The 22,193-nt window shown below is 46.2% G+C and overlaps 1 protein-coding gene across 2 annotated transcripts; it reads left to right on the plus strand.

Annotated features, from left to right (window-relative positions):
* The first annotated feature begins 1,570 nt into the window (after positions 1-1,570).
* LOC124011355 (nardilysin-like) lies at positions 1,571-20,506 on the plus strand. 2 transcript variants are annotated; one of them, XM_046324645.1, is made up of 32 exons: positions 1,571-1,722; positions 2,672-2,896; positions 3,179-3,363; positions 3,453-3,534; positions 3,806-3,959; positions 4,056-4,129; positions 4,228-4,323; positions 4,462-4,584; positions 4,887-4,944; positions 5,030-5,103; positions 5,276-5,345; positions 6,930-7,007; positions 7,105-7,225; positions 7,876-7,934; positions 8,067-8,121; positions 8,206-8,310; positions 8,956-9,079; positions 13,517-13,603; positions 13,822-13,941; positions 17,088-17,139; positions 17,459-17,609; positions 17,689-17,816; positions 17,921-18,086; positions 18,275-18,306; positions 18,550-18,688; positions 18,798-18,845; positions 18,940-18,992; positions 19,210-19,293; positions 19,462-19,552; positions 19,739-19,855; positions 19,995-20,084; positions 20,181-20,506. In XM_046324645.1, exons 1-32 carry the CDS (start codon positions 1,608-1,610, stop codon positions 20,409-20,411), a joined length of 3,387 nt encoding a protein of 1,128 aa, XP_046180601.1. In that variant the 5' UTR covers positions 1,571-1,607; the 3' UTR covers positions 20,412-20,506. The 2 variants fall into 2 exon arrangements, with proteins under 2 accessions (XP_046180601.1, XP_046180603.1); XM_046324647.1 differs by having other exon boundaries at positions 1,588-1,722; positions 3,135-3,363.
* The last annotated feature ends 1,687 nt before the right edge of the window (positions 20,507-22,193 follow it).

Below are 22,193 nucleotides of genomic sequence, written 5' to 3' on the forward strand. Positions count from 1 at the left end.
ATGTATGATATAACACAATGGATGGCTAATTCGTCATACTGCATTGATATTTGATATTATTTATAACGTGTTATGCTTTGTTTTGTTTTAGATTGAATGTTTTGCAACGGTGGTTCCATGTTGCTGTGCCTAGGAATGAAGAGAAACGAGTTCAACAGAGTAAAGAACACAAACTGGAAATGCAGTCTTTGTTGTTGAAAATGTATGCTATACCCCACCCACACTGAAGAGGCTCTGACATGTACATCAACCAGGGATAAAGAGAAAGTTAACACTGTGAAATGTTTCATACTTAATTGAAGTTTAGTGTCTGTTGACATGTTGGAAAAGATTAAAGGTCTACAATTTCTGTTTTTTCAATATTACATTTTTATTCATTGATTTACTGGCCACCATTACTGTGGTTACATGTTCAGTATATGTATTGACCAGCAAACCCACTGCAACCTACCTCACCTGCTCAGTGTGCAATATAGAAGGGTAGTCAGCGGACATTAGGTCACATGACCAAGGAGCTATTGAAATTTTACATTTAGAAAAATTAATGTAAAACGTGGGAGATGAAAATGGACAAACTAAAGGGTGTGCAATGTGTAGGCCCACTGAATGGACATTCTGAACCGTGTTTGAAGTCACCAGGTCACATGACCAAGGAGCTATTGAAATTCTACATTTAAAACAATTCATGTAAAACCATGTGAGATGAAGATTGACAAACTAAAACGGTGTGAAATATGTAGGCTCACTGAGTGGACATTCTGAATCTTGTTTGAAGTCACTCGGTCACATGACCAAGGAGCTATTGAAATTTTACATTTTGAAAAATTCATGTAAAATCATGTGAGATGAAAATGGACAAACTAAAGGGTGTGCAATGTGTGTCTATGCTAGCAGGTTAGCTACAACCAGTTTTTAAAATATTGGGAGTAATGGTTAAAGAGCTATTGAAATTTGAAAAATGTCATTTGTCACTATGTTGATGGTCCCTAACTGCTGTTGGTGGACGTAAGGAAAACGACAGGCGAATATCCGTGGAATATCCAACCTGAAACCAGCTTTACCTCGGCTCGCACGTTGAACTATAAAGCCTACAGACCATCAACAGACAAACTATATCAATATCTGCCTGTTGTCGCCTACCCCCTAGCGGCTTAACACTGCCACTGGAAGGTTTGGAATTTAGGAAGCAATTTAATAGAACGTATCAATTGTATTCTACTGTGTCTGCATCACAATGTACAGTAAGTAGCCTATCTGAAGCCTATCCATGGACAAGCCAACTAGCGACTGTAACTACCTCGATGCAATGAATGGGTGCTGAAAAATATAAACTCATTATGGACTGCTGTAATGTGGGACTGTGGTAAGTATAGGTCCTGCCAGACAACTTGTAGACACTGTCCATTTTGTTGTTGCTTCGAGTGATACAGTATTTGTTAGTTACAATGTAACAAACAGTCTCGTGTTGCTCCTACAATGTAACCACAGTGTGAAGAGTAGAGAAGTTCCCACGTGTCGGGTATTTTTGCCCAATCACGATCGTTCAAAGTTCGCCTAATCACGCCCTCGGGTGTGTCTGCCTTTTTTCGGAGCAGTCAAATGTTGCAATGTTGAAATGCTCTTCATTTTCGACGAATCAAGCCGCCCCTTATGGCAAAAATAATCATCCTACCGTATGCAGGGGGAACACAAGTTTCCATCCCTGTGATACCAGGAAGCAAGGTATGGAAACATCTCCGGGACCAACGCTACTTCGTTAGCTGTCAAACTTGAAAAAGCACAAGTGTCATTTCTAGGACATAGAACCAATTTGAATTATACGTTCCCGTAGTAGAAACGTTGGGTGGGGTTTGACATGTGTTGTGTGTGAGTCGCTAGCCCTAGAGAAGTCTGATGCTTTTTGATAGACTGTTGTCGGTCGACCGTGGTGAAGTCGCCTGTAGCCTGCAATCTCTGTGTTACTGTATATTTCATCTTATTGCCATGTTGTAACCGATGTCTCGCTTGCTACAGTTTGCTGCTAGCGATATAAGTTGGCTGACTTGCAGTGCTGACTGAGCCTACATAAAGCCCGCAGAGAGGCGAGCCGGGGACCGTGCAGTGTAGGGCACTGGGGGTTGTTTTTTCAGCTGACACACAGCTGAACACGGGCGTTGGGTGAATAGATGTATTGTCGCCTCATCATCACTGTCATTGCATCTGTTGAATGTGTCTGGCATGACCATCCTTTTTTGACAGCTGATCAAACTAACACATAGATGTTTGAGTCACAGAGGTCTTCCTTTCAATAACTGTCATGTATTGCACTTCTTGACAGACATGTCATTAAAATACAATATTCTCTGGGTAGTCTAGCTTAAGCAATACTTTTAAATTAAATGAAGTCCAGCCCATCACCATTGCTGTCCTCAGAGTGACATGCTGTGTCACAGTGTTGGCCAGTAGAGCAGGGCCATTCAGTTCCAGGGCCCAAACCCATGTGGTTGTCATCCTTCCCTGCTAATCAGGTAACTGACTCAGACCTGGCACACAAGGTGAATGGACTCTACCCAATCAGTGAATTGAATGAACTTCCAAGTAGAGAAGAGTCCCTCCAGACCTGGAGTTGAATAACCTGTCTATTGGTTTCCCTGTGTCCTATTCACCGTGGCCCGCTGTTGTCGCCTCACAGTGCCAAAGTGTCGTCGCTATTCAGAATGCCACAGACCAACAAGTCCAGAAGTACCTCGGCCAGTGGCTCTAGTACCGGACCGGACCGAGGGGAGGAAAGAGAAGAAGAAAGAGAGGAAGCTGAGCCAGGGCCAAAGGTCCAAGTCCAGGAAGCAGGGGATGGAGGAGGAGAGAACACTGGAGACCCAGAGATCATCAAGTCCCCTAGTGACCCCAAACAGTACAGGTAACATCAACGTTTACCTTACACACCAACGTTTGTGTGTGTGTGGGTGGGTGGGGGGGGAGGGGCTGTGTGAGAGAGAGAGACTGTGTTTGTCTTTCTTTCCATCTGTCTGTTTGTCTGTCTGCGAGTCTCGCACGCAGTAAAAAGTAAACAGCTGGAGGGCCAAATTGTGTGTGTGGTTGTGTCAGCATCTTAGGATAAGAGAATATTGTTTACCTCTGTCTAACCCCTCCCACAGGTACATTGAGCTGACCAATGGGCTTCGAGTTATGCTAATTTCAGATTTCACTGGTCCCGCCTCCTCTGGAGACGACGAATCAGAGGAGGAGGAGGAGCTGGGGGAGGAGGAAGAAGACTCAGGAGAGGGAACAGAGGAAGAGTCTGAAGAAGATGAAGATGACAAGGACAGTGACTTTGAGGATGACGAGGATGGAGGGAAGAGGAAGAAGGGACACTCAGAGAAACAGGTGAGAGGGTGACCTGAAGAGGAAATAATAGCACATTAGCAGCAATAGTAATAAGGGTGTTGATGATTGTGTGTTTGTGTGTGTGTCAGTCTGCAGCAGCGCTGTGTGTGGGTATTGGCAGCTTCAGTGACCCTAATGACCTCCCAGGCTTTGCCCATTTCCTGGAACACAGTGAGTATGATGACCCTTGAACCTTAAGGATGAGATTGTTTGTTTTGTTGTGATAAATCTGATTCAATGCTGTGTTTGTGACACTCTCCCTCTCCTCCCTCTCTCATCTCCTCTCCCTCTCCTCCCTCTCTCCTCTCCCTCTCCTCCCTCTCTCCTCTCCTCTCTCTCCTCCCTCTCTTTTCTCCTCTCCTCTCTCTCTCTCCCCTCCCTCTCCTCCCTCTCTCCTCACCCTCTCTGCCCTCTCTCCTCTCCTCCCTCTCTCCTCCTGTAGTGGTGTTCATGGGCAGTGAAAAGTACCCATCAGAGAATGGTTTCGATGCCTTCCTGAAGAAACATGGGGGCAGTGACAACGCCTCCACGGACTGTGAGAGAACCGTCTTCCAGTTTGACGTCCAGAGAAAGAAATTCAGTGAGGCTCTGGACAGGTCAGCAACACACCACCATTATAGTCTCTGTGCCTTGTCTCTTGATTCTGATTAGTCCTTCTCACTCTGTACCTGTCTGTGATTGGCTGTCTCCAGGTGGGCCCAGTTCTTCATCTGTCCTCTGATGATCCGGGACGCCATCGACAGGGAGGTGGAAGCTGTCGACTCTGGTGAGAGGCATTCTAGGAATATTTTTTTGTTTTTGTCCTTATTCAGACCTTATGCACTGGTTATGTAGTGACCTGCTCCCCCTTCTCTCTTTTCTCAGAGTACCAACTGGCCAAGCCGTCTGACTCTCACAGGAAAGAGATGTTGTTTGGGAGTCTAGCGAAGCCAGGTCACCCCATGGGCAAGTTCTGCTGGGGTGAGGGCAGACACACACACACATGAACTACACTGTGTACTGTGTTGTCATGTGTAAACGAGACAGATGTTGTGTAATTGTGGTATGTGACTGAGCTGTTGTCATGGTTTCAACCGGTGGTTGTCATGGTTTCCCCAGGTAACGCCCAGACTCTGAAGACAGAGCCCAGGAAAAAGAGGATCAATGTTTACAAGAGGCTCCGCTCCTTCTGGAAGAGACATTACTCTGCCCACTACATGACCCTGGCTGTGCAGTCTAAAGGTGACAGACAGACAGACAGACAGACAGACAGACAGACAGACAGACAGACAGACAGACAGACAGAGAGAGAGAGAGAGAGAGAGAGAGAGAGAGAGAGAGAGAGAGAGAGAGAGAGAGAGAGAGAGAGAGAGAGAGAGAGAGAGAGAGAGAGAGAGAGAGAGAGAGAGAGAGAGAGAGAGAGAGAGAGAGAGAGAGAGAGAGAGAGAGAGAGAGAGAGAGAGAGAGAGAGAGAGAGAGAGAGAGAGAGAGAGAGAGAGAGAGGTCACGCATGTAACTCTGTTGTCCTCCTCTGTTGTGTGTAGAGAAGCTGGACACTCTAGAGGAGTGGGTGAAGGAGATCTTCAGTGGAGTGCCCAACAAGTGAGTCTCAGCTGTAGATGAATCCCTCACCATTCATATTATAATATGGCCATTTAGCGAACACTTACTGAACCCTGTTCCTCAGTGCTCAGCCCAAGCCGGACTTCTCTGAGCTGCTGGATCCCTTTGATACTCCAGCCTTCAACAAGCTGTACAGAGGTAGGAACACCTGCTCTATTGAGCTGACCTGCACAGCCTTCTCTCCTGATCTCCATTAGAGCCATACTGCTTCAGTTCAGCTCACTGAAAACAGGATTTTGAATGGGAATCAATTGTTGGTTCCCAAAAAGATATGCTCACAAGTGTAGTAAGACATAGCTGTGTGTTTCAGTTGTTCCTGTGAGGAAGGTCCATGCTCTGACCATCACCTGGTCCCTGCCTCCTCAGGAGAAACACTACAGGTAAGAAACACAACTATAGATAATACAGCTACTCCAGGTAGTACAGCTATTACAAATAGTACAGCTACTACAGCTACTATAAATATTACAGATAATACAGCTACTACAGACAATACAGTTATACTGCTACAGATAATACATATAATATAGCTTCTACAGATCATACAGCTATTACAGATAATACAGCTACTACAGACAATGCAGCTATTACAGATAATACAGCTACTATAAATATTACAGATAATACAGCTGCTACAGAAAATACAGCTGCTACAGAAAATACAGCTGCTACAGAAAATACAGCTGCTACAGAAAATACAGCTGCTACAGAAAATACAGATAATACAGCTGCTACAGATAATACAGCTACTACAGATAATACAGCTACTACATATAATACAGCTATGACAGAAAATACAGATAATACAGCTACTACAGATAATACAGGTATATAATACGGGTACTACATATAATACAGCTATTACACATAATACAGCTGTAACGGCGTTCGTCTGTTGAAAGAAGAGAGTCGGACCGAAATGCAGCGTGTTGGTTACTCATGCCTTTAATGAATGAAAACGCGGTACATGAAATAACTGAAACTAAATACAAAACAACAGAACGGAACGTGAAACTAATTACAGCCTATCTGGTGACTACAACACAGAGACGGGTACAAACACCCACGAAATACAAAGTGAAACTCAGGCTGCCTAAATACGGTTCCCAATCAGAGACAACGATAAGCACCTGACTCTAATTGAGAATCGCCTCAGGCAGCCAAGCCTATACCACACCCCTAATCAGCCGCGATCCGACAAATAATACAAACCCCAATACGAAACACAACATATAAACCCATGTCACACCCTGGCCTACCCAAACATATAACAAAAACACAAAATACAATGACCAAGGCGTGACAACAGCTGCTACAGATAATACAGCTACCACGGATAATACAGCTATTACAGATAATACAGCTACCACGGATAATACAGCTATTACAGACAATACAGCTGCTACAACTATTACAGATAATACAGCTGCAACAGATAATACAGGTATATAATACAGGTATATAATACAGGTACTCCAGATAATACAGGTAATACAGATAATACAGCTAATATAATCTCTACATATCTCTCTCTCGCTACATATAATACAGCTATTACAGATAATACAGCTGCTACAACTATTACAGATAATACAGCTGCAACAGATAATACAGGTATATAATACAGGTATATAATACAGGTACTCCAGATAATACAGGTAATACAGATAATACAGCTAATATAATCTCTACATATCTCTCTCTCGCTACATATAATACAGCTATTACAGATAATACAGCTATTACAGATAATACAGCTACTACATATAATACAGCTATTACAGATAATACAGCTACTACAGATAATACAGCTATTACAGATAATACAGCTTTATAACAGAGGAACTACAGGAGAGATACTACAGTTGATGATGCACCTCTCTCTCTGCCTCACTGTTTCTGCCTCTCTCCATCCCCTCATCCTGTTCTCTCTCTACATCTCTCTCTCTCGCTCACTCTCTCAGGGTGAAGCCTCTCCACTACATCTCTTGGCTGATTGGTCACGAGGGCACAGGCAGCATCCTATCAATTCTCAGGAGGAAGTGAGTCAGAACTACGGCATACAGGACTACATAACCCACAATGCACCAGTTTATAGCTATGTTTATGTGGTAACTGTCCTGAGGTGTGTGTGTGTAGGTGCTGGGCCATGGCTCTGTTTGGAGGGAACAGTGAAACAGGCTTTGACCAGAACTCTACCTACTCCATCTTCTCCATCTCCATCACACTCACTGACCAAGGATTCCAGAACTTCTACCAGGTTGGTACACAGTCACTGACCAAGGATTCCAGAACTTCTACCAGGTTGGTACACAGTCACTGACCAAGGATTCCAGAACTTCTACCAGGTTGGTACACAGTCACTGACCAAGGATTCCAGAACTTCTACCAGGTTGGTACACAGTCACTGACCAAGGATTCCAGAACTTCTACCAGGTTGGTACACAGTCACTGACCAAGGATTCCAGAACTTCTACCAGGTTGGTACACAGTCACTGACCAAGGATTCCAGAACTTCTACCAGGTTGGTACACAGTCACTGACCAAGGATTCCAGAACTTCTACCAGGTTGGTACACAGTCACTGACCAAGGATTCCAGAACTTCTACCAGGTTGGTACACAGTCACTGACCAAGGATTCCAGAACTTCTACCAGGTTACACACACACACACACACATTCAAAATCATATTTTCCCGAATCCTAATTATAATCCTAACCCTAGTTATAAACCTAACCCTAAGCCTAAAATTGTATTTTTACAAGTGAGGACTGGCAAAATGTCCTCACTTCTCTGAATTTTAGTTGGCTTACTATTCTAGTGAGCCCTTTTGGTACTCACAAGTATAGTAAAACGTACATACACAGACTATTGGTACACAGTACACACATTATCTGTGTTTCTCTTCAGGTGGCTCACCTGGTCTTCCAGTATCTCAAGATGATGCAGAGCCTGGGCCCCCAACAACGGTAGTGTCTCTGTGTGATTAGGGCTTTATTATAGGCATGTGAAATGCAGAATATGTGCTTTATTTATACAGTATATGAGTATCTATCTCTCTATCTCTCACTCTCTCTCTCTTTCTCTCTCTATGTTTGTAGGATCTATGAGGAGATTCAAAAGATTGAAGACAACGAGTTTCACTACCAGGAACAGGTAAATACTACTAACATTCTCCTCCTATCTACAAGTACAGGAATGAATATACCCAACCAAGCGATGCACCCCTGTGTGTTTCAGACGGACCCTATAGAGTATGTGGAGGATATCTGTGAGAACATGCAGCTGTTTCCTAAAGAACACTTCCTCACCGGAGCCCAGCTCATGTTCCAGTATTCACCTCAGGTACGGACTGTGTGTGTGTGTGTGTTTAGGTGATTGTTGTGGCCCTTTCCTTGCTTACTAAGCTAATCTGGTGTGTGTGTGTGTGTTTAGGTGATTGTTGTGGCCCTTTCCTTGCTTACTAAGCTAATCTGGTGTGTGTGTGTGTGTTTAGGTGATTGTTGTGGCCCTTTCCTTGCTTACTAAGCTAATCTGGTGTTTAGGTGTTTGTGTGTGTTTAGGTGATTGTTGTGGCCCTTTCCTTGCTTGTAAGCTATCTGGTGTGTGTGTGTGTGTTTAGGTGATTGTTGTGGCCCTTTCCTTGCTTACTAAGCTAATCTGTGTGTGTGTGTGTGTGTGTGTGTGTGTGTGTGTGTGTGTGTGTGTGTGTGTGTGTGTGTTTAGGTGATTGTTGTGGCCCTTTCCTTGCTTACTAAGCTAGTGTGTGTGTGTGTTTAGGTGTGTGTTTGTGATTGTTGTGGCCCTTTCCGTGCTTACTAAGCTTGTGTGTGTGTGTGTGTGTGTGTGTGTGTGTGTGTGTGTGGAGAAGGTGCTTTCTGTATCCTTAAGTGTCCATGCACACAAAGACCTTTGAAATGTTTGAATGCTTCTTGAATGTAATGTGATTTGTTGATTCAAATAAAGTATTTAGTGTGTGTGTGTGTGTAGGTGATCAGTGCGGCCCTGTCCTTGCTGACTCCAGACAGATCCAACCTGTTGCTGCTCTCTCCAGACCATGAAGGCCACTGTCCCCTCAGGGAGAAATGGTTTGGGACACACTACAGCGTAGAGGGTGATACATACATACATACATACATACATACATACATACATACATACATACATACATACATACATACATACATACATACATACAAACAAACAAACAAACAAACAAACAAACAAACAAACAAACAAACAAACAAACAAACAAACAAACAAACAAACAAACAAAATGGATTAAATATAAATGTTTCTCTCACCCATCTACACACCATACCCCATAATGACAAACTGAAAACATGTTTTTAGAAATGTATTTACAGAAGTATTCACATCCCTGAGTCAATACATGTTAGAAGCACCTTTGGCAGTGATTATAGCTGTGAGTCTTTCAGGGTCACGAAGAGCTTTGTACACTTGGATTGTACAATATTTGCACATGATTCTTTTTAAAATTCTTCAAGCTCTGTCAAGTTGGTTGTTAATCATTGCTAGACAGCCATTTTCACATCTTGCCATAGATTTTCAAGACTATTTTAAGTCAAAGCTGTAACTAGGCCATTCAGGGACATTCAATATTGTCTTGGTAAACAACTCTAGTGTAGATAAGTGTTTTAGGTTAATTTCCTGTTGAAAGGTGAATTTGTCAGCAGTGTCTGTGTAACGTCGTTCTTCGTTTGTCGAAAGAGAGTCGGACCGAAATGCAGCGTGGTGGTTAGTCATGACTTTAATGGAAAAAGTGACACATGAAATAACTATACAAAATACAAAACAACAAACGGAACGTGAAACCTAATTACAGTCTATCTGGTGAAACTACACAGAGACAGGAACAATCACCCACGAAATACAAAGTGAAACCAGGCTACCTAAATACGGTTCCCAATCAGAGACAACAAGAATCACCTGACTCTGATTAAGAAACGCCTCAGGCAGCCAAGCCTATACAACAGCCCTAATCAGCCGAGATCCCAAATACTACAAACCCCAATACGAAAATACAATAACATAAACCCATGTCACACCCTGGCCTGACCAAATATATAACGAAAACACAAAATACAATGACCAAGGCATGACAGAACCCCCCCCCTAAGGTGCGGACTCCCGGACGCACCTCAAAACCATAGGGAGGGTCCGGGTGGGCGTCTGTCCATGGTGGCGGTTCCGGCTCGGGACGTGGACGCCACTCCATTAAAGTCATAGTTCCTCCCCTTTGCGTCCTGGGATAATCCACCCTCGCCGCCGACCATGGCCTAATAGTCCTCACCCAGAACCCCACAGAACTGAGGAGCATCTCGTGACTGAGGGGCATCTCGTGACTGAGGGGCATCTCGTGACTGAGGGGCATCTCGTGACTGAGGGGCATCTCGTGACTGAGGGGCATCTCGGGACTGAGGGGCAGCTCGGGACTGAGGGGCAAGCCCGGAACTGAGGGGCAGCCCGGAACTGAGGGGCAGCCCAGTACTGAGAGGAAGCCCAGTACTGAGAGGAAGCCCAGTACTGAGAGGAAGCCCAGTACTGAGAGGAAGCCCAGTACTGAGATGAAGCTCAGGCAGGTAGTAGGCTCCGGTAGATCCTGGTTGACTGGCAGATCTGGAAGAGACTGGTTGACTGGCAGATCTGGAAGAGACTGGTTGACTGGAAGAGACTGGTTGACTGGCAGATCTAGAAGATCATGGCTGACTGGCGGATCTAGCTGTTCTATGCAGACTGACAGCTACTTGCAGACTGACAGCTCTGACTGCTCCATGCAGGCTGGCAGCACCTTGCAGACTGGCAGCTCCTTGCAGACTAACAGCTCCTTGCAGACTGGCAGCTCTGGCTGCTTCATGCAGACTGACAGCTCTAGCTGCTATCATACAGACTGACAGCTCTGACTGCTCCATGCAGGCTGACAGCTCTGACTGCTCCATGCAGGCTGGCAGCACCTTGCAGACTGGCAGCTCCTTGCAGACTAGCAGCTCCTTGCAGACTGGCAGCTCTGGCTGCTTTATGCAGACTGACATCTCTGGCTGCTTCATGCAGACTGACAGCATCTTGCAGACTGACATCTCCCTGCAGACTGGCAGCTCAGGCTGCTCCATGCAGACTGACAGCTCAGGCTGCTCCGAACAGGCAGGAGGCTCCGGCAGCGCTGTAGAGGAGGAAGGCTCTGATAGCGCTGAACAGGCGAGAGACTCCGACAGCGCAGGAGGAAAGGAAGGCTCTGGCTGTGCTGAACAGGCGAGGTGCACAGAAGGCCTGGTGCGTGGTGCTGGAACTGGTGCTACAGGATTGAGGACACGCACAGGAAGCCTGGTGCGGGGAGCTGCTACCGGAGGACTGGTGTGTGGAGGTGGTTCTGGATAGACCGGACCGTGCAGGCGCACTGGAGCTCTTGAGCACCGAGCCTGCCCAAGCTTACCTGGCTCGATGCCCATTCTAGCCCGGCCAATATGAAGGACTGGTATGTGCTGCACCGGGCTATGCACCCGCACTGGAAACACTGTGCGCTCCATAGCATAACACGGTGCCTGCCCGGTCTCTCTAGCCCACCGGTGAGCACAGGGAGTTTGCGCAGGCCTCCTACCTGGCATAGCCATACTCCCATTAAGCCCCCCCCAATAATTTTTGGGGGCTGCTTTTCGGGCTTCCATCCGCGTCACCGTGCTGCCTCCTCATACCAGCGCCTCTCCGCTTTAGCCTGCACCCAGGGTCCTTTTCCGTCTAATATCATCTCCCAAGACCAGAAGTCCTTATATTGCTGCTCCTTACAATTAACAGGGAGAGTAGGCTCAGGTCTGACTCCTGACTCAGCCACTCTCTCTCTGCGCCCTCCCCCAATAAATATTTGGGGTTACTTTCGGTTTTCGCTCTGCGCCGCCGTGTCTTTTTATTCGACTCCATTCGCCTATAGCCCTCTTCGTACTGCTCCAGCGAATCCCAGGCGGGCTCCTGCACTCTCTCTGGGTCGGCCGCCCACCTGTCGATTTCTTCCCACGTCGTATACTCCATGCCTCTGCTGTCCATAACGTCCTCCCTTCGCTGTTCAAGCTGTCGCTGCCTGTTAACACGCTGCTCGGTCCGAGTGTGGTGGGTGATTCTGTAACGTCCTTCTTCGTTTGTCGAAAGAGAGTTGGACCGAAATGCAGCGTGGTGGTTACTCATGACTTTAATGGAAAAAGTGACACATGAAATAACTATACAAAATACAAAACAACAAACGGAACGTGAAACCTAATTACAGTCTATCTGGTGAAACTACACAGAAACAGGAACAATCACCCACGAAATACAAAGCGAAACCAGGCTACCTAAATACGGTTCCCAATCAGAGACAACAAGAATCACCTGACTCTGATTAAGAACCGCCTCAGGCAGCCAAGCCTATACAACACCCCTAATCAGCCGAGATCCCAAATACTACAAACCCCAATACGAAAATACAATAACATAAACCCATGTCACACCCTGGCCTGACCAAATATATAACGAAAACACAAAATACAATGACCAAGGCGTGACAGTCTGTTGGAAAGCAGACTGAACCAGGTTTTCCTCGAGGATATTGCCGGTGATTTGCTCTATTCCGTTTCTTTTTATCCTAGTTATGCCGTTGACAAGCATACCAATAACATGTTGCAGCCACCACCATGCTTGAAAATATGAAGAGTGGTACTCAGTAATGTGTTGTTTTGGATTTGGCCCAAACAAAACGCTTTCTATTCAGGACATAAAGTTTATTTCTTTGCCACATGTTTTGCAGTTTTACTTTAATGCCTTAATGGAAGCAGGATGCATGCTTTGTAATATTTTTTATTCTGTACAGGCTAGTGTTGTGGAGCAACTACAATGTTGTTGATACATTCTTAGTTTTCTCCTATCACAGCCATTAAACTCTGTAACTGGTTTCCTTCCTCTCTGGCAACTGAGTTAGGAAGGACACTTGTGTCTTTGTTGTGACTGGGTGTTGTTGATCTTCCAATGGTGCCCTTCTTTGCGAAGCATTGGAAAACCTCCCTGGTCTTTGCGGTTGAATCTGTGCTTGAAATGTACTGCTCGACTGAGGGACCTTACAATTATCTGTATGTGTGGGGTACAGGGATGAGGTAGTCATTCAAAAATCATGTTAAACACTATTATTCATCACAGAGTGAGTCCATGCAATTTATTATGTGACTTGTTAAGAAAATGTTTACTCCTGAACGGATTTTAGGGGTCGAATACGTATTTACTCAAGACATTTAAGCTTTTCATTATTAATTCATTTGTAAAAGATGTTGAAAAACATTATTCCACTTTGACATTATGGGGTATGGTGTGTAGACCAATGACACAAAACCTCAATTGAATCCATTTGAAATTCAGGCTGTAACACAACAAGATGTGGAAAAAGTCAAGATGTAGGTATACTTTCTGAAGGCCCTCTGTGTTTGCATTATTAGAGGACCAGATCATGTCAACATGGTCCCAGTATGTAGAGAGAGAGAGAGGGTATCCTGATAGTTGTCTCTTCTCTGTCCAGATATCCAACAGGAGTGGAGAGAGCGCTGGAACGGAGACTTTGAGCACAACTCTGACCTGCACCTCCCTGTCAAGAACAAGTTCATCGGTTAGTGTGTGTGTGTGTGTGTGTGTGTGTGTGTGTGTGTGTGTGTGTGTGTGTGTGTGTGTGTGTGTGTGTGTGTGTGTGTGTGTGTGTGTGTGTGTGTGTGTGTGTGTGTGTGTGTGTGTGTGTGTGTGTGTGTGTGTGTGTGTGTGTGTGTGTTTCTGTGTGTCTGTGTGTTGTGAACCTTCCTAATGTGTTCATATTTAGTGTCTTCTTTCCAGCGACTGATTTCAGCCTGAAGCTGTCTGACTGTCCTGATACTGAGCTGCCAGTCAGAGTAACTGCCAACGACCGAGGATGCCTCTGGTACAAGAAGGACAACAAGTTCAACATACCCAAAGGTGTGTGTGTTAGGACTGTGACGGACAAGGAATTTTGGATGATGGCAATTGGTCATCCAAATGATGCAATCTCCATAATAAACATTTGAATAGTAATTTTTAAAAATTGAATGGGCAGACTAGCAGCTCCTTGCAGACTGGCAGCTCTGGCTGCTTCATGCAGACTGACAGCTCTGGCTGCTCCATGCAGACTGACAGCTCTGGCTGCTATCATACAGACTGACAGCTCTGGCTGCTATCATACAGACTGACAGCTCTGACTGCTCCATGCAGGCTGACAGCTCTGACTGCTCCATGCAGGCTGACAGCTCTGACTGCTCCATACAGGCTGACAGCTCTGACTGCTCCATGCAGGCTGACTGCTCCATGCAGGCTGACAGCTCTGACTGCTCCATGCAGGCTGACAGCTCTTGCTCCATGCAGCACAGCTCTGACTGCTCCATGCAGGCTGACAGCTCTGACTGCTCCATGCAGGCTGGCAGCACCTTGCAGACTGGCAGCTCCTTGCAGACTAGCAGCTCCTTCAAGTCAATGATGGCATCATGGGTGGACTGGTAATCATTGCGAGTGTACCCACGGGAGCAAAGCAGGAAGTGTAACCATCAATATGTGCCGTGATTTATTAGTTCAACCAGAGAAGAAGAGGCAAAGCGAGAGGGTTTACTCTGCCCAAATTCTATCCACGAAAATAAGACCAAGAAGTGAGGAACTTTTTGTATGGAGGTTAATGAGAGAGTGTTGAATTTGGTCAACAAAAAAATATAATTGCTATATTGATACGTGAGGCTTATTTGATCAAATATACAGTGCCTTGCGAAAGTATTCGGCCCCCTTGAACTTTGCGACCTTTTGCCACATTTCAGGCTTCAAACATAAAGATATAAAACTGTATTTTTTTGTGAAGAATCAACAACAAGTGGGACACAATCATGAAGTGGAACGACATTTATTTCAAACTTTTTTAACAAATCAAAAACTTTACTTTCAGTGCAGCAAACTCTCTCCAGAAGTTCAGTGAGGATCTCTGAATGATCCAATGTTGACCTAAATGACTAATGATGATAAATACAATCCACCTGTGTGTAATCAAGTCTCCGTATAAATGCACCTGCACTGTGATAATCTCAGAGGTCCGTTAAAAGCGCAGAGAGCATCATGAAGAACAAGGAACACACCAGGCAGGTCCGAGATACTGTTGTGAAGAAGTTTAAAGCCGGATTTGGATACAAAAAGATTTAATGAGAGTAGAAAACTGTTCACCCCTCTGAGTCTGGTTCCTCTCTAGGTTTCTTCATAGGTTCCTTCCTTCTAGGGAGTTTTTCCTGGCAACTGTTCTTCTGCTGATGTATAAAGGGCTTTATAAAATACATTTGATTGGTTGAGTTACTACAACAGTGAACAATTAAAATGGTCAATAACTTTACTTTCATTGATCTGTCGTTTCTACTCTCTCTCCTTTGATCTGTCGTTTCTACTCTCTCTCCTTTGCTGATCTGTCGTTTCTACTCTCTCCGTTGATCTGTCGTTTCTACTCTCCTTTGATCTGTCGTTTCTACTCTCTCTCCTTTGCTGATCTGTCATTTCTACTCTCTCTCCGTTGATCTGTCGTTTCTACTCTCTCTCCGTTGATCTGTCGTTTCTACTCTCTCTCCGTTGATCTGTCGTTTCTACTCTCTCTCCGTTGACCTGTCGTTTCTACTCTCTCTCCTTTGCTGATCTGTCGTTTCTACTCTCTCTCCGTTGATCTGTCGTTTCTACTCTCTCTCCGTTGACCTGTCGTTTCTACTCTCTCTCCTTTGCTGATCTGTCATTTCTACTCTCTCTCCGTTGACCTGTCGTTTCTACTCTCTCTCCGTTGATCTGTCGTTTCTACTCTCTCTCCGTTGATCTGTCGTTTCTACTCTCTCTCCGTTGACCTGTCGTTTCTACTCTCTCTCCTTTGCTGATCTGTCGTTTCTACTCTCTCTCCTTTGCTGATCTGTCATTTCTACTCTCCGTTGATCTGTCGTTTCTACTCTCTCTCCGTTGATCTGACTCTCTCTCCGTTGACCTGTCGTTTCTACTCTCTCTCCTTTGCTGATCTGTCGTTTCTACTCTCTCTCCGTTGACCTGTCGTTTCTACTCTCTCTCCGTTGATCTGTCGTTTCTACTCTCTCTCCGTTGACCTGTCGTTTCTACTCTCTCTCCTTTGCTGATCTGTCGTTTCTACTCTCTCTCCTTTGCTGATCTGTCGTTTCTACTCTCTCTCCGTTGATCTGTCGTTTCTACTCTCTCTCCGTTGATCTGTCGTTTCTACTCTCTCTCCGTTGATCTGTCGTTTCTACTCTCTCTCCTTTGCTGATCTGTCGTTTCTACTCTCTCTCCGTTGACCTGTCGTTTCTACTCTCTCTCCGTTGACCTGTCGTTTCTACTCTCTCTCCGTTGACCTGTCGTTTCTACTCTCTCTCCGTTGACCTGTCGTTTCTACTCTCTCTCCGTTGATCTGTCGTTTCTACTCTCTCTCCGTTCATCTGTCGTTTCTACTCTCTCTCCGTTCATCTGTCGTTTCTACTCTCTCTCTGTTGATCTGACGTTTGACTCTCTCTCCGTTGACCTGTCGTTTCTACTCTCTCTCCGTTGACCTGTCGTTTCTACTCTCTCTCCGTTCATCTGTCGTTTCTACTCTCTCTCCGTTCATCTGTCGTTTCTACTCTCTCTCCGTTGATCTGACGTTTCTACTCTCTCTCCGTTGACCTGTCGTTTCTACTCTCTCTCCGTTGACCTGTCGTTTCTACTCTCTCTCCGTTGACCTGTCGTTTCTACTCTCTCTCCGTTGATCTGTCGTTTCTACTCTCTCTCCGTTCATCTGTCGTTTCTACTCTCTCTCCGTTCATCTGTCGTTTCTACTCTCTCTCCGTTCATCTGTCGTTTCTACTCTCTCTCCGTTCATCTGTCGTTTCTACTCTCTCCGTTGATCTGACGTTTCTACTCTCTCCGTTGATCTGTCGTTTCTACTCTCTCAGTTGATCTGTCGTTTCTACTCTCTCTCCGTTGATCTGTCGTTTCTACTCTCTCTCCGTTGATCTGTCGTTTCTACTCTCTCTCCGTTGATCTGTCGTTTCTACTCTCTCTCCGTTCATCTGTCGTTTCTACTCTCTCTCCTTCAGCGTACATCCGCTTCCATCTCATCTCTCCGGTCATCCAGCAGTCAGCCAGGAAGTAAGTCCAGGGTTTAGTTAGCCATTAGCCAACAATTGATTCACAGGTAGAGATTGTGCCAAAACTGCTAGCCTCTCAAGAATGCAGCCATAGCTAGGAACTGTTTTACACCATTTTTTAATCCTGTTTCTTTCTGCTTATCTCCCTCTCTCCACTCTCTCTCATCCCCAACCCTCCTTTCCCCCTCTCTCTCTCACTCCCTCCTCTCTCTCCACCTGCCCCTTCCTCTCTCTCTCACTCCCTCCCCTCTCTCCACCCGCCACTTCCTCTCTCTCTCTCGCTCTCACCCTGCCCCTCTGCTCTCTCTCCCCCTCCCTAGCTTGGTGTTATTTGACCTGCTAGTGAACATACTGAGTCATAACCTAGCAGAGCCAGCCTACGAGGCTGACGTGGCCCAGCTGGACTACAAGCTGTCAGTAGGAGAACACGGACTGGTTATCAAGGTCAAGGGCTTCAACCACAAACTGCCTGTGAGTTAGACCCAGACACACTGCACCGCACCACACTCACACACGAGGATGATGATGATGATGGTGTTCCCTCCTGTAGCTCCTGTTCCATCTGATCCTGGACCATCTGGCTGACTTCTCTGCCTGTCAAGATGTCTTCAATATGTTCTCTGAGCAGCTCAAAAAGGCCTATTTCAACATCCTCATACGACCTGAGAAACTGGGCAAGTACGTCACGTGCGTGTGTGTGTGTGTGTGTGTGGGTCTGTTTGTTGGTGTGTGTCCCATCTCACCATTGTCTTCTCTCTCCCCCACCAAACACACACTCTCAGGGACGTGCGGTTGTTGGTCCTGGAGCATGGTCGCTGGTCCATGGTAGAGAAGTACCAGGCGCTGGCAGACGGTGGTCTGACTGTAGAACAACTGATGGAGTTCAGCAGAACCTTCAAGACTCAGCTCTATGCAGAGGGACTGGTGCAGGGGAACTTCACTAGCCAGGTGACTGGACCATGAGACACACACACACACACACACACACACACACACACACACACACACACACACACACACACACACACACACACACACACACACACACACACACACACACACACACACACCCTTTCCACTAAACCCTCTTGTATGATTTCTGCCGTTTATTAAAGTGGGATCTGTTTTCTCTACAGGAGTCAATCCAGTTCCTGCAGTACGTCACTGAGTAAGTTTACACACACACACACACACACACACACACACACACACACACACACACACACACACACACACACACACACACACACACACACACACACACACACACACACACACACACACACACACACACACACACACACACACACACACACACACACACACACACACACACACACACACACACACACACACACACACACACAACTATCTTTGCTGTCCTCTCTCGCTGTCCTCGTCTGTCTGTCAGTAAGCTGCAGTTCTCCAAGCTGCCAGCAGAGGTCCCAGTGTTGTTTAGAGTGGTGGAGCTGCCTCTGAAACAGCACGTCTGTAAGGTCAAAGCACTGAACAAGGGAGACCCCAACTCAGAGGTCACAGTCTACTACCAGGTACACACACACACTGGTACAATTCATCTGTTCATGACTGATTTACTCGCCTCTGACATTCATTCACTCTCTTCTCCTCCTCTCCCCTTCTCCCCCTCTCTCTCTCCAGTCTGGTCTGAAAACCCTCAGAGAACACACACTGATGGAGCTGCTGGTGGTGAGTACACCAACAATCATTCATCTTTTAATCCCCTAACCCCTCATCCCTTCTTCCTCTGACCTCTGTGTTGTTGCTATTGTTGTGGTTCCAGATGCACATGGAGGAGCCCTGCTTTGACTTCCTCAGGACAAAAGAGACTCTGGGGTCAGTGTCTGTGTTTCACACTTGTCTGTCTCTCTGGTGACTAAATAGACCATGGAACCTCTGGAAAGAGTAGGAGTGTTAACCCCAGTGTCCCAACCTTCCTGAGTGTCCAACCTTCCTGAGTGTCCCAGTGTCTAAACCTTCTCCAGCTTCCAATTGGCTCAGTCAACTTAAACCCCTCTCTCTCCATCTCTCTCCCTCCGTCTCTCTCCTCCAGGTATCATGTTTATCCAACCTGCAGAAACACATCTGGAGTCCTGGGCTTCTCTGTCACGGTGGAAACACAGGCCACCAAGTTCAAGTGAGATCCTCATACTGACTGTATGAACCAATGCCATTGTGCACTGCAGTGACTTTGATGTGGTCCTCCCGAGGCTAGCAGTACTATCTCTTATGACCTGTAATGCCCCTTGTAGTAATGACAGTGGGCTCTCTCTCTCCATCTCTTCTCTCTCCATCTTTCTTTCAGTACTGAGCTGGTAGAGTTGAAGATAGAGGAGTTTCTGTCTTCCTTTGGAGAGAAGTTGAGTGCCCTGACTGAGAGTGCCTTCAACACACAGGTGTGTGTTTCTGACTGCCTATATATCTGAGTGTCTTGGAGTTTACTTGTTAAGCTGAAGGTGTGTGTGTGTGTGTGTGTGTGTGTGTGTGTGTGTGTGTGTGTGTGTGTGTGTGTGTGTGTGTGTGTGTGTGTGTGTGTGTGTGTGTGTGTGTGTGTGTGTGTGTGTGTGTGTGTGTGTGTACAGGTGACTGCGCTGGTCAAGCTAAAGGAGTGTGAGGACACACACCTGGGAGAGGAGGTGGACAGGAACTGGGCCGAGGTCGCTACACAGCAGTATGTCTTCAACAGGCTTCACAGAGAGGTGAGACACACACTGGACAATTTCAGTTTTTCTGTTTTTGTGGTGTGTGCAGAATTGTGTAGTTGCTGCAGTAGTTGCTTTCTGTAGTTGCTGCAGACGTTTCATGTGCGACTACGTGTGCTTATGTGTGTGTGAGTAGATTGAGGCCCTGAAGCAGATGACGAGAGCAGAGCTGGGATCCTGGTATCTGGAGCACCGCGGACACAACTGCAGAAAACTCAGTGTACATGTAAGTGTGTGTACATAGGTGAAGCAGTGTAATCAATGTTTAAGAGCTGTGTGCGTGCGCGCGTGTGTGCGCTCTAACATCAAACTCCCTCCCTAGGTGGTGGGTTTTGGGCCGGAGGAGGGCGACCCCCCAGGAGATGACGAGCAGAGTCGTCATGGCAACGGAGAGAGGGATGAGGAAGAGTGTGGCAGTTCGTCCTACGGAGAAGTGTCCAAACTGACCTTCCTCCCCGCCTCGCCCAAGATGGCTGCCGCTACATCCATCATGGACATTCCTTCATTTACCCAGAGCCTTACCCTCTTCCCATACCATAAGATCATCCAATAGACTACCAATATCTATTTTCTCAATATTTCTTTCAAACTCTCTCTCCTTCATTGCCTGACCATAACGTCATCTAATAAACTCAATGAGATACACTATCACTGTCTTTGGGGCTGACTCTCTCTATCACATATGTAACATAGTAGATATTCACAATACATCACAACTTCTTGTTCATTACTATGTTTCATAAGGCTTTAAAACTGCACCTCTGCCTCCCGGGTGGCGCAGTGGTTAGGGGCGCTGTACTGCAGCGCCAGCTGTGCCATCAGAGACTCTGGGTTCGCGCCCAGGCTCTGTCGTAACTGGCCGCGACCGGGATGTCCGTGGGGCGACGCACAATAGGCCTAGCGTCGTCCGGGTTAGGGAGGGCTTGGCCAGTAGGGATGTCCTTGTCTCATCGCGCACCAGCGACTCCTGTGGCGGGCTGGACGCGGTGCGCGCTAACCAAGGTTGCCAGGTGCACGGTGTTTCCTCCGATACATTGGTGCGGCTGGGCTGGCTTCCAGGTTGGATGCTCACTGTGTTAAGAAGCAGTGCGGCTTGTGTGTCGGAGGACGCATGACTTTCAACCTTCGTCTCACCCGAGCCCTTACGGGAGTTGTAGCGATGAGACAAGATAGTAGCTACTACAACAATTGGACACCACGAAATTGGGGAGAAAAAGGGGTAAAAAAAAACTGCACCTCTATAAGGTACTATGCAAGTTTATAAGGCCCTTCACAGCGCATTTAGTTGGGTTACAACACGTTCTATAAATACAGTATGTAGTCTGCATCTAGTGGAGAATGTTTCTGCATAGTGTATAGCTTATGTAGACTTGCTACAAGCGTTCATAACAGCTTATTGGCAGTCAACAACCAGCTCCCTGCAACATTCAGGTAAGGGTCAAACACTGCAGTCACCCTCCTCTCACACAGCACACGCGGAATCATATATGGTGTACACGCGGAATCAAATATGGTGTAAATGCGGAATCAAAGATGGTGTACATGCGGAATCAAAGATTGTGTACACGCGGAATCAAATATGGTGTACACGCGGAATCAAATATGGTGTACACGCGGAATCAAATATGGTGTACACGCGGAATCAAATATGGTGTACACGCGGAATCAAATATGGTGTACGCGCGGAATCAAAGATGGTGTACGCGCGGAATCAAATATGGTGTACGCGCGGAATCAAATATGGTGTACGCGCGGAATCAAAGATGGTGTACGTGCGGAATCAAATATGGTGTACGTGCGGAATCAAATATGGTGTACATGCGGAATCAAAGATTGTGTACACGCGGAATCAAAGATTGTGTACACGCGGAATCAAATATGGTGTACACGCGGAATCAAAGATGGTGTACACGAGGAATCAAATATGGTGTACGCGCAGAATCAAATATGGAGTACACGCGGAATCAAATATGGTGTACGCGCGGAATCAAATATGGTGTACACGCGGAATCAAAGATTGTGTACACGAGGAATCAAATATGGTGTACGCGCAGAATCAAATATGGAGTACACGCGGAATCAAATATGGTGTACGCGCGGAATCAAAGATGGTGTACACGCGGAATCAAATATGGAGTACATGCGGAATCAAAGATGGTGTACACGCAGAATCAAAGATGGTGTACACGCGGAATCAAATATGGTGTACACAGTTCCACTGGATTTTTATTCAGGCAAACAAACTATTTGCAGCATTTAGGGCTTTGGAATGCCACCGGTAAATCAGTTGGTGCTAATGACTCATAGAGTCAGGTGTGAGTACGCTGGTGTTCCT

Source organism: Oncorhynchus gorbuscha, linkage group LG23 (assembly GCF_021184085.1).
Source record: "Oncorhynchus gorbuscha isolate QuinsamMale2020 ecotype Even-year linkage group LG23, OgorEven_v1.0, whole genome shotgun sequence".
NCBI classification, from domain to species: Eukaryota; Metazoa; Chordata; class Actinopteri; order Salmoniformes; family Salmonidae; genus Oncorhynchus; species Oncorhynchus gorbuscha.

Excerpts from the sequence above, each read along its gene's own strand:
- LOC124011355 (XM_046324645.1), top strand. The coding sequence starts at position 1,608 with ATGTTGAAATGCTCTTCATTTTCGACGAATCAAGCCGCCCCTTATGGC. Across the intron at positions 7,226-7,875 it reads GATTCCAGAACTTCTACCAG|GTGGCTCACCTGGTCTTCCA; the intron begins GTTGGTACACAG and ends GTTTCTCTTCAG. Across the intron at positions 19,553-19,738 it reads AGAGTGCCTTCAACACACAG|GTGACTGCGCTGGTCAAGCT; the intron begins GTGTGTGTTTCT and ends GTGTGTGTACAG.